General features: G+C 40.3%; 1 protein-coding gene across 4 annotated transcripts in view; it reads left to right on the top strand.

The window, feature by feature from the left end:
* LOC131249175 (uncharacterized) overlaps window positions 1-12,575 on the top strand; it is a 74,429-nt gene that overhangs the window by 14,415 nt on the left and 47,439 nt on the right. For 3 of the 4 annotated variants that reach the window (XM_058249786.1, XM_058249787.1, XM_058249790.1), the window contains 3 exons: window positions 70-252; window positions 2,245-2,449; window positions 5,342-5,851. In XM_058249786.1, coding sequence (XP_058105769.1) covers window positions 70-252; window positions 2,245-2,449; window positions 5,342-5,814 — 861 coding nt within the window. In that variant the 3' untranslated portion in view covers window positions 5,815-5,851. Of the gene's footprint in view, window positions 1-69; window positions 253-2,244; window positions 2,450-5,341; window positions 5,852-12,575 lie in introns of those variants that run through there. The other variant, XM_058249789.1, reaches the window with a different exon arrangement.

Below are 12,575 nucleotides of genomic sequence, written 5' to 3'. Positions count from 1 at the left end.
GACTCGTTCACACATGCAGTTTATTTTCCAAGTTCACATTATCCATCTTAATCTCCCATGGTATTGCAGGTGATGGTCCCATACAACTACACCGACTTCATAAGCAATCTGACCGTCCATGTTGAGAAAAGGACGATCCCGATGAGCCGGATCGACGATGCCGTGAAAAGGATCTTGCGGGTCAAATTCACCATGGGCCTGTTTGAGAATCCAATGGCTGATCTTAGCTTAATTGATCAGCTCGGAAGCCAGGTGAGTCAGATAGTCATATGGATGGCCGAGTCAATGAAACTCGACCCGACCGAGTTGACTCGGAGATCATATATGCAGAGCTTAGCTACACGCGTGTAGAATTCAGCTAATCCACACGCCACCGGATATGCCAGCGTGGCAGGAAGGTGAAATATCCAAGCCATACATCAGAGGTTTATCACTATGAAGATCACCTGTCCCAATATTCAGGTTGGCCCACTTAATCATGTGGGAAAATATTAACTAAACAAACGTACGGTTGTGATTCAAACCCGTCCACGTGTTTCTAATATCATGGCAGACCTGCTGCCTGGACCCATTTATTTTTATGTGGTAGGATCTAGATAATGAGGTCCACAAAATGGATGGCTTGGATATTTCACTTGTGTCCCACGTGGCATATGTGGTGGTGTGTGCTGACTTGTACATGCGTGCAGGGCTTAGCAAAGCTGGAAATAAGGGGTGTACACGAGTCGATCGATCCGAGTTGAACTGGGCTCAACCCGGCCTGGCCCAGTCATCAGCCACACTCAGCCTGCACCCGGCCCGTCCTGGTTACCGGGCCGACATGTTCCGTCCAAATTCGGCCCGGTCAACAATCGGACAAGTTCGGGCCAATTTCATGCTTACTCCATCTACAAAGGGACGGATGGCGTTCTCACTTCTCTGTCTCAAACGACTAGGAGATATATATATATATATATATATATATATATATATATATATATATATATATATATATATATAAAACGGTCAAGTCGGGTTAGGTTGAGTCGGATTTCAGACCGAGTCAGTCCGAGCTGGGACATATTTGAACTCGGCCCGAACTCAATTTCGGGCCGAAGAAAATGGCCTGTCCCGGCTTGAACTCAATTCCGAGTCGGGTTGAGTCGAGCTTTTTCGGGCCTAGTTGAGCGAGTTAACCGGGCTAGCCCAGTTTGTGTACAGCCCTCCTAGATCCAGGCAGTTGTCCTGTAGCTCTCTGTAGCGTGTATCTTCTACTGCGAGTCAGTGAAGAAAACCTGCCAGCGTGGCATTACGAGATCTGGGCCACTCATCAGATGGGGCCCACCTCTCATTTATTCGGTGGAAATTCAGGCCGGGTCAGATTATGTTAATGCTGGGGCCCACGTGATGGGTGGCCTGGATCTGTCAACGGGTTCCAAATTGGCTAGCCTTGGCCAGTATACGTAGTTCTTCCGGTGATTCCCAAAATAACCCTTTTGGAACTGGAGTTTTGCTGGTTTTGCCATGATCTTTTAACTGACAAAAATGCCCTTGAATATGAACACCGATGAAAATGTGCTCCTGTCCTGTTGATGGCTTTCCCTCATTATTCCCAAAAAGCCCAAAATATTTTCAGTTCACCAAAATGCACTTAAAACATGTACACCCTGTTTTACCAAAATGCCTATTTTACCCCAATATTTTAATTTGACCAAAATGCCCTTGGACATGTCCACGGTGGAAAATGTGCCGTGGTTAATCCAATCTCAATGTGAATGTGAGGCACATGCAGCTTCATCTCATTATTCCCAAAATGCCCATAAAGCCATGACTTTTGCAGATTTTACCCCTACTTTTAAATTGACCAAAATGCCCTCAAACATGTACACCCATGAAAATGTGGCCCCATTGATTGAATCACATCATGAGGTATCTGCAGCTTTCTATCATTATTCCCAAAATGCCCATAATTTCATTCCAAAAACGAGGTGGCAGCAGCTTTCCATCAAATTTCTCAAAATGCCCGTGAACTCATGCCTTTGGTTTGGTATGACCCATTTTGCCCCTGATCTTTGCCGTTGACCAAAATGCCCTTATACATGTACACCAATGAAATGAAATGTGGCCCTATTGGTTGAATCATTGCATAAGCCGTCTGCAGCTTTCTATCATTATTCCCAAAATGCCCATAAGCTCATGCCTTTGGATATTGGAATGACTGATTTCACCTTTATCACACTAATGTAAATCTGGGCCGTTGATCAGGAACATAGACAATTGGCAAGGGAAGCTGTGCGGAAATCGCTCGTCCTATTGAAAAATGGCAAATCCTTTGATTCGCCCATTCTGCCCCTATCGAAGTATGCGAAGAAGATCCTGGTCGCTGGTAGCCATGCCCATAACTTGGGTTATCAATGTGGAGGTTGGACAATCACATGGCAGGGGCTTAGTGGGAATAACCTCACAAAAGGTAACATTTCCCGTAATACCCCTCAATTCTATCCTTTTTGACTTGGGGTGTGTTTGGTTGCTCTAAATTTCATGCAATATCATGAAATTTCATTATTGGTGCAACCAAACATACCCTTGAAAAAAAATGTAACATTTCAATCTTTTATTTGTTTCATTAATACTCACAGAACATGTGACTATTAGAACTTGCACGTGAACGGCTGAAAATCCTAGTGACGCAAAGAATAACTACTCCGAATCCAGGGAAAGAAAGCAAAAATAAAATAAATTAAAAATTCAAAATTGATTAATTGAATTAAAAATGAGTTCACAACCCTTTAAATAGAGTAACAATGGGAAAGAAATCAAAAACAAAACTCTTAGAACCATGACTTACTATAAATAGTAAACTTACATTTATGGGTTGATGTCTTAGTATGAGCTTTGGCCAAAAATAGTAAGTGTCCTATTTGGCTCTACCAAACCGTTCCCCTAATTATTCTAAGCTCTTTTCACGTTGGACGCAACTCCTAAAGCCCGACGGATGAAGAGTTATGATCAAACCAAAACTTACTATTTATAGTAAAAATGAAATTAAAGTAGGGAAACGACAGTCGATCCAGGAATTTTTCGCAATTCCGAGCTACGCAACCTGGCGTAGCGGGGTTGGTTGGCTAAAGTAGCTCGTTCTACCCCAAAATCATATAAAATCATATATTTTATATCAGGTAACTCATTCCGGATTGCGAGATACGCCCGATCTAATGTCCGACGGTCCGGATCACTTCTTTCGTTGACCGGGCCTTTTCTGATCCATATTGGCCATGAAACTGTCTGCGACCCGCTCTACATCACCTAGCCATGCAAAAGGTGGCCCCCGCTATAAGCATTACCTGGGATGAAATCGGTGTCAATCCCTTGATTTCAACCGTTTAGATCACCTGACAAGTGAACCATCCTGATTTTCATCTCTGGGGATCTTTATGATCCGGTCCACCTTTTACACGGCTCAGATGTCCAAGATAACTGACACGTTTGTGAAAAAGAAAGCATTTCATCTGAATGTTTCCTTTGACTGCCCACACACACGTGCTTTGGAGCCCTGCACATCCCCACGCAGGCACACGTGCTAATGTTGAATATGTGTGTGAAATCTGAGCCTTCCATCAGTTGGGGTAGACTGTAGATCCTTTAGCCTAAAAAATTGTGACCATTTCACATAACAGGTGGGCTACAGCATACAAAACAAAACAAATGGACGGCTATAAATTTGTTTCATCCATTGGTTTACTTGGTGTGGTGTGGCCCACCTTAGAAGTGAAATGGCCTATCTTTTGAAGAAGAAAATCTAAATATTACCACACCCACGTGGAAAGCTCAAATCTCACACACGTGTTCCATTTTGGCGTGTGCTCCACAGGGCTCCGGACCGCACGCCTGACTAACAAACCTCATCATATAGTATACTGTTCGGGCCTTCGGTTTGTACAAGTCGGACCTATGATTGTGTGATCTAAGACGTTGATGTGATGGGAATGAAAATGGATGGCCCAGGGACCAAAAATCTTCCAGATCAGAAGATCTTGTCCATTGAAATTTTGGGCGCTTCTTAATTGAATGGGAACCATTGCTGTAGATTCTTTCTTGAACTGTTTGCCCTCCTATTGAAAGGTTAGGATTTTTCCACCTGGAAGCTTTTTGGTGCTTGGAGCATTCACGATCCAATCATGTGAACTATCTGGATCATTAAAAAATGGGCCCCACTTGTAGAAACTTAAAACCCAAACTGAACCGTACAATCTCTCTCTTCCCACAGACTCAACCTCACATTGGATAATCCTAACCCTTCATTTGGAGCTTTTTTATTAACCATCTATACGAACGAGTATATGGTTAGCTAATTCCACACACGTGTCGGATCCTGCCCATCCACACGCAGTCACATATGCTAATATGTAACATGCACGTGAGATTATACATGGTTCGTTTCACACACTATACATAGTTTTCAGATCTGATAGGTGGGGCCATGTTTCATTAATCTAGACCATTGATCATTTCCGTCCCACCATGGATGGACCCTGCCCGAGAAATGTCCCAGATTGGAATATCCTCCCCGACCAATATTAAAACACAATGCACCAACGGTCCGCATTATCAAACAAAGGTCCCCCATTGTCAGAATTGAAAACCCATGTATAATAGTGCAAAGATCGTGGATTGAAGACTCGGCCAACTCGTCCGGTCCCAAGGTGAGTCATGACTCGCTCCAGTCAGGTTTGACTCAACTGAGTCTGAGTCAACTCAGACGAGTCGCATCCGCTCAGTCGAGTCAGCAATCCATGTCAAATGAAGCATTTGAATCAATGATGAGAAACTACATGAGTCACCATTGATTCTTCTCTCTCCAAGTTGGTGTGCTCCATATGTAGAGTAGATGGCTTACAATTTATCCAACCTGCCATATATGATTTTAAGGTATGAGAAACTACTTTAGCCACCCAACCCCGCTATGCTAGGTTGTGCATGCAGAATTTGCGAGATTCCACCGTAGTTGAATTTTTATTTTATTTTCAATTTTATTATTTATAGTAAGTTTTAGTTTGATTGTAACTCTTCATGCTTAATAGACGTTAGGTCCAACAGGAAAACGACACTTACTATTTTTTACCAAAAACCATAATGTATAGTAGGAATCATGGTTGTCTATAAATAGTAAGTTTATTATTTACAAAAGGTAAGCTCTTTTGTTATCATCAACCAATTTATTTTGAATTTTTTAAAATTATTTTTATTTTCTTCTTTTCCTCGTGAATTCGAGGTATCTATAACTGAGGAAGACGTTGCTCGACCTCGTCACGTCCATCCCTACTACGTCAAGCCCACTATATCATCTCTACTTTGTCCACAGGAACTACGATCCTGGATGCTGTTAAAACGACGGTTGATCCGTCCACCAAAGTCATCTACAGAGAGAATCCCAGCGCAGAATTTGTAAAGCTAGCTGAATTCTCCTACGCAATTGTTGTCGTCGGTGAGAAATCTTACGCTGAAGGCTACGGCGATAGCCTAAACCTCACAATCTCCGAGCCAGGCCCAAGCACGATAAAGAACGTGTGTGGGTCTATCAAATGTGTGGTCATCATCATATCAGGCCGGCCTGTCGTGATCGAGCCGTACATCTCCATGATCGATGCTCTCATAGCTGCATGGCTTCCAGGAACCGAGGGCCAAGGAGTTGCAGATGTCATCTTCGGCGATTACGACACCACTGGCAAGCTTCCTCGCACATGGTTCAAGTCCGTCAATCAGCTCCCGATGAATGTCGGCGACCCACATTACGATCCACTCTTCCCATTTGGATTTGGGCTCCAATTTAAGTAACTTAAGGAATAATGCAAAATGCATGTAGTACATGAAAATGCAAGATTTTCTTAGAACTTCAAAATCTATTTCAAATTTATTGTTCTGTGAATTTTTATTTTAAAAAAAAAAAATCTTAAAAAAAAATTTCTTAAAAAAATTACTAGCATCTGCCAGATTAGCACATGTGGAATGCTTAGAGATGACCAACGAATTCAATAGACCCAACCCATTTAGACTCTACCTATTTGTTAAATGGTACGGGTTTCCAACTCCGTACCTTTTGAGTTGAGAAAAGTTGTTCAATGAAAGTTGTAAGCTGTGTTAGGGGAGGGGAGGAGTTATTGCCTATCGATGGCCTCTATGGTAGAATCAGTGGGGAGGTCTGAGTCCAAGAATAGATCTAATTGCTAAACGGGTCTAGATCTACTTTCATGTATATTAGGCCGGCCTGACCTGACTTGAGCCAATTTAGTAAATGAGTGGGTGTGTTCTATGTTCCAAGGGACTCATCCGGACCTAGACACGTCCAGACCTGGTTTTAAACAGGGAAAAACTGCTTGCATACTTTGACAAGTAACATGAAAAAACAAGAAATTCACCCCATATCTGGTTAAGAAAATGGGGCACCATGGAATCTGAATCGACACACCGAAAGTGATGGAATTAGTGAATTATGATGTATATGAATTGCATAGGAAAGACTTTTGCAGGAAGTTCCTACATTAGGATGCTAAAGTAGGACCCACCGTAATGTTTATGACCCATCCATTCAAAAATCAAGATGACCTAGACCCGTTTATAAGTGGATCTAGATATCCCTTAACCAGACTCATTAGACCCGATCCATTTATAAATAGGTCTACGTGGATCTCCCTCTACCATATCCAAATCCATTTATAAATAAGTCAAATGGGGTTGACTTAGACTTAACTCAGAGTCGCCCATTTAATAAAAGAGTTTTAATCTAAAAATGGGGACATGGAACTACTAAAGTCAGATTGACAGCCCTAAGCCAGAGAGTTCATTAAGAAGAGCTTTATCAATTTCTACAAATTTATGATGGACCCACATCGTTCCACTTATGATTGACAGGGGCCATTGGATAGATCAAAGCCACTATAGATTGCAGGTAATCATTGAATAATTACAGCCATTAATGAATAAGGGCATGAAAAAAAAAATGGATAGCAAGAGTAGGGAGTGGTCATAAATGGTCCTGAAAATCCACTTATTTTGTTCATGATACGTCTAAATGGGAGCACCCATTATCTGGAGAGTTAACTTGGAATTACTTGCATGCAATTGCTAAGTAATTTCCGAGTGCCTGTGTATCATCCATCACACTAGGCTAGAGTATCAAAGTTTTTGATACATTGCAATCCGGAGCCTAGTAACTCAACAAGACCATCAAAGCAGGCAACTGTTGTTTGGCTTACCACTGCTTTATTGAACTATTGAAATTCGATTTCAGGTGCATCCAAACACTACTTTTTCACCAAGTGTCAGTTTATCAAATTAACCTTAATCTCATTCACCATTTTCAAAATGGTAGCGATTTGGGACCTATCACGCATGGACCATAGCCTCACATTGCTTGAAAAATAAAAGAAAAAATCACCACTGTCAATTGAACAAATAAGAATAGAACTATCACCACACTAAAGTATTCAATAACGGTAACAGCAGCTGTAACGGGCACTGTAATTACCATTCCGATTCAGTCTATAATGGCTGTTATGGCCCCAAATGAGGGGCGGTACCGCCAATTAAAAAAAAAAACCTACTGATTTTTAGCTTGATGCCTATTACAGCCCCTTTAGCACTAAAGGGTACCCACCATTACTATTACCTAACTGTTTTTTAATACCTTGCACCATACTAGAATTGCCTACTTCTGCTATTTTTATGTTCTTTTACCACCTACATCGATTACGAAACACTCAGGACTGTTGTAACTATATAATTACCAAAGACTTAAGTTGGATCAAATGAAAAGTGAAGACTCGTCATATCTTGGTATCTTTGACTTTGAGTCGCCGATCAAATCCAGTCAAATTTAGGAGTTTTTGAACTATGTCATCGTTTAGATCCAAGGACAGGTACCACTATCCTAACCTTCCAGATCGGGTCCACAATTTGGAAGTCTGCTTCCAAATTGCCATGCATGAATGCCACAAGCATAGAGGAACTCTCATTGCACTCTGGCCCACTTATCAATTATAGGTAGCTGGACATATCATAGCTTCTAGTTCATGATCTGTCCAGTTGGGATTTCAAAGCAATCAGCTCATGAATCCATCAGAGGTAAGAGTTTTGAGGATGATCCTCAAAGTTACTTGAACTAAAGTTCTGATTGTGAGTTATGAATCTCCCTTGATTTGTTGGGAATTCATACAAATGTGGTTATAGATGTAAACCCTGATTATATAGGAAAGCTTTTTAAAAAAAGTAACAGCATTATTTTATTAACTTGAACTATAACTTAATATTGCTCTGAGAGCACTGGAGGATTTCTCATTAGATATATACTAGTAAAATGCACGTGTGCATGTAAGAACACTGAGTTTGGCCAGTATAGACCTAAAAATAAGCTTTCAATATGGATGGATAGCATAAATGTAATCCCGTACATCACAGTGGGCCTCATAGGGTCCCACCCACCTCAGTGGATCCAGATTGCATACAAACTACGTCAATAGCCCTTGGCTATTGGACGGTATTGTGTGGCCCCCATCATAATGTATGTGTTTTATCCATGCGTCCATCCATTTTTCCAAATCATTTTAGGGATTAATCCTAAAAATGAGGATGATTCAAATCTAATGTGGCCTAGAATTTTCTTGGCCCATTAATGGTCACTCACCACTATTTCCTAAGATATGGCTCACTCGATAATTGGATTTGCTTCATTTTTTGTAGAATGCCCCGTAATGATTCGAAAAAATGGATGAAGAGAGTGGATATAAGATAAGTACATCAAGGTGGGCCCCATAGTTAGGGCCAACGTAGGTGGCATGTGGCACCCACGCAATTTGCTAAACCGCATATTCGGATGCGGATTAGCTACGATCATGTTGACATCACAAGTTCTGTGGATGCCATCATGATGTATGTGTTGTATCCACACATTGATCCATTCAGAGAAATCATATTAGGGCATGATCCAAAGAATGGATCAGATCCAAACCTCGAGTGGACCCCACCATAGAAAACAGTTGGGAGAGTGACGCCCACCATTAAAAACTTCTAAAGGCTACAAAAGTTTTCTATCAAGCTGATTTTAATTTTCTTTTCCCTCCTCTCATGTCAGGAGTAACACATGAACATGTTAAATCTCAAATAAAATATCATGGTAAACCTTATGGTTTCAAGGATGGGCGTCTCTTTCCTACTATTTTCTATGGTGGGTCCACTCCAACTTTGGATCTGCCTTATTCTTTCGTTAATACCCTTCGTTAATACCCTAAAATGATTTCTCCACATGGATGGATAAAACGTTACTTCAGTAGCGAGTCTGCTGGTCAAACCTTATCCGCTCCCTCCAAATCCGGGTGGGATTGCCTGTTACCTCACTCGAAAAACGGTACAGCTAGAGATGGATGGTCCTATCATTCCGTAATCTATATGTTTTATCCACACTGTCTATTCATTTTTCCATATCATTTTAGGAAAAAGTATTAAAAAAAAAAGCTAGATCTAAGGCTTAAGTGGGTCACACTACAAGAAACAGTGAGAGTTGGGTGCTTACCATAAAAAATTTCTCAGGGCTAAGTAAGCCTCTAATTAAGCTGATTTTTGTGTTTTCCCTTCGTCCAGATTCGTGTGACCTTATGAAAATATTAGATGGCAAATAAACTTCACAATGGACCCTAAGAAGGTTTTGACGGTAGTCATTCCATTCTCACTGCTATGGTGTGGTTGACTTTGAGTTTTGGATGAGGTGGGTTATGTTTAGGAGAATTTTCGAATTAAAAAAAAATTACGCGAGCGCATTCTCCATTCACCATTAAGCCAGACCTTGTTTTTTAAAATCCAAAAACACGTTCAATTATCAAACTCAATACTTAGAACTTGGTAAACCACCTTTTACCATTTGCATCAAAAATAAAAATAAAAATCATTTGCATTCATCATCAAGAAGATGAAAAAGACAGGCAACGGTTCCTTTATTGGATGCCACAAAACAATCAAGTCTCCTACCATAACCAAAATGAGGTAAAATTGCTCAATCCTCATCTTCCTCATCAGCATCTCCACCACAAGCTTTCTTAGCAACATGGCCCCCACAGCTTCCTGGGAACTTTTCGCCCCACAGGCCGTTTGCGTATCTGATAGAGTCTCCCGGCCACGAATCTTCTAATGACAAGGGTCTTTGTTCGAGTATACCGGCGTCTAAAGAAATCTCCATTTGCACATCCTCCTCCGTCCATCAGTTTTGCCCGCTCATGTTAGGAGTGTACTCCTATTGCTATTGCAGGGATATTTTAACCTTTGGAGTTTCTATACTGGCAGTTAAGGATAGGAAATTATATGATAGGTGGGCCCCAGTATGTTTTATGTGGAGCCCAATCATTCAATAGTACATTTATTGTGGTATGCTTTTATGGGATCGCGGGTCTATCTCGGTGTTTGTGTTTTATATATATTCATCTGTTTTCCAGATCATTTTAAGGCATGATCCCAAAAATACAGTAGATCCAAATATCATGTGGGACACAGTAGAAAACGGTGGTGATCCAATGGCCACCATTAAAAACTTTGTAGTTATTGGGCCTCACTATAATGTTTGTTTGCATCTAATCTGTTGATAAGCTCATGCAGACTTGGATGAAGGGAAAACACAAATATCAACTTGATCCAAAACTTTTGTGGCTCTTAAGAAGTTTTTAATGGTGGGTGTTCAATCGCCACTGTTTTCTATTGTGTGGGTGGCTGTTTTCTGTTGTGTGGACCACCCGAGATTTGGATCTGCTTCATTTTTGAGATCATGACCTAAAATGAGCTGGAAAAACATATGAACAACATGGATATAAAAAATATGGGCCACACAGTCCTGAAACCACCAAAGCTGAGCATGTTTTGGCCTAATATGTTGGCTGGTTTGTAGGCCTAAATTTTTGTGTGGAATATCGATATAATTACTACCGGAGCCGGCCCTGCCAAAATCAAGAGCAGTGTCTCATTTTTCTCTCTCTAAACTCTAAATAATCAGTCATTAAATAGGGAGGGATGAGGGGAATTGATGTTTTATGGGGCCAACTGAGAAATCCTTGTGTACAGTGTTTGAAGAAAATCACATACATTAAAAAACACTTCGGTAAACAACTTGAGTTAGAAAACCCAACATTATGTCATAATCATTAGCCAATATGAATGTCACATCATAATTTACACTAAGCTTGAGCATTACCAATCTTGGGTTTAAAAGTTAGGACTTGCCGGCTTCTAAATTAGGTCAAAAGGACTGGGTTAGTGTTGATCTTAAGTTCTATTATCATACAAATATAGGTCTACTTGAAGGTATGATAGTGGACTTTATTTGTTGATCCAAATTTAAACTTAATTTTATGGCCATCAAGGGTCTACACCTTGAACCTCAGTACTCACCAATTTAGAGCATATATAAACATGAGGAACATTTGTAAATACATAAATTGCAAACAAAGGTATAGCATGCTGTTTTTTGGGTTGGATTTGGGCCCCACACACAGGGCCATTCAATGGGCCAAATTATGGGTCCCAAAATTTTAATTTGAAACAATTTCCATGTTCAAAATGTTACCCAACTAGGCTCTTACTGGTTGAATTTTGTGGTTCCATTTTAGATTTATCTTGGGCAAATTGCAAGTGTTTAATGAAGGTCCACACTAGGAAATAGTTTAAAGTAGGAGGTTTTTGGTCCATAGCTAGAAAGGTAAGCGGCCAAAGGAAAAAATCTCTTAATAAAAATTCCGCATGTCGTCTCTGTATATCACTTGAAGTTTCTACCTTTCTTTTTATTTTTTATTTCTAGTCTGTGTTTGGATGCCTGTAAGTTTTTTAAGTTATAAGTAAGTTACAGGTATCATACTTACACGTAAAAAAAAGTTATAGGTGATCCTATTTGGGTAGAAGTTGTAACTAACTTATAAGTAACTTAGTTTTTGGGTTTGGATTACTTGTAAGTTAGTTATAAGTAAGATGTTTTGTATTTACACCAATTGAATTGAGTATGAAATTGTTAAAAAATCAAATTGTCACATAGAAAAGTTTAGATAAAAGTATATAATTTTATTGAACCCATTTAGATGATTAATTAGACAAATTCCAAAGCTAAATTAATCATTATGTAAAAAACATTATTTTTATTGTGGAATATAAATCTAAATAAAAGATTTCATATATGCTAGGTATTATATTCTTTTAAGTGTTTTATGCTATATGTGGAGGATTTTGAGTTTTCTCGCAAGCCGATAAGTGTGTGCGAGTGTTTATATATATATATATATATTTGAAAAGGTTCAACGACCTCGAGCATATGCCCGCTCCTGTGAGGTCGAGACGTGGTGCGTCCGGAGTCGTCCGATCAAGGGGATAAGCATGCGGTGGATGCCCCTATTTATTAGGGTCGTGGATGTACATGAGGTTAAAAAAAGACTACTGCTTGCAAACCTTGCCCATTCCCTTCTCTCTCCCTCTCGAGAAAACCAATTTCCAGCCCCATCTCCCTATCTCAGCCCTTCCATCTCCCTACCGCTCTCTAGTGCCCTTAACTCTCCCTCTTGAAAAAGCCCATTTCC

The sequence above is a fragment of the Magnolia sinica genome, chromosome 6, assembly GCF_029962835.1.
Source record: "Magnolia sinica isolate HGM2019 chromosome 6, MsV1, whole genome shotgun sequence".
NCBI lineage: Eukaryota > Viridiplantae > Streptophyta > Magnoliopsida > Magnoliales > Magnoliaceae > Magnolia > Magnolia sinica.
This window is presented reverse-complemented; position numbering and strand designations above follow the sequence as displayed.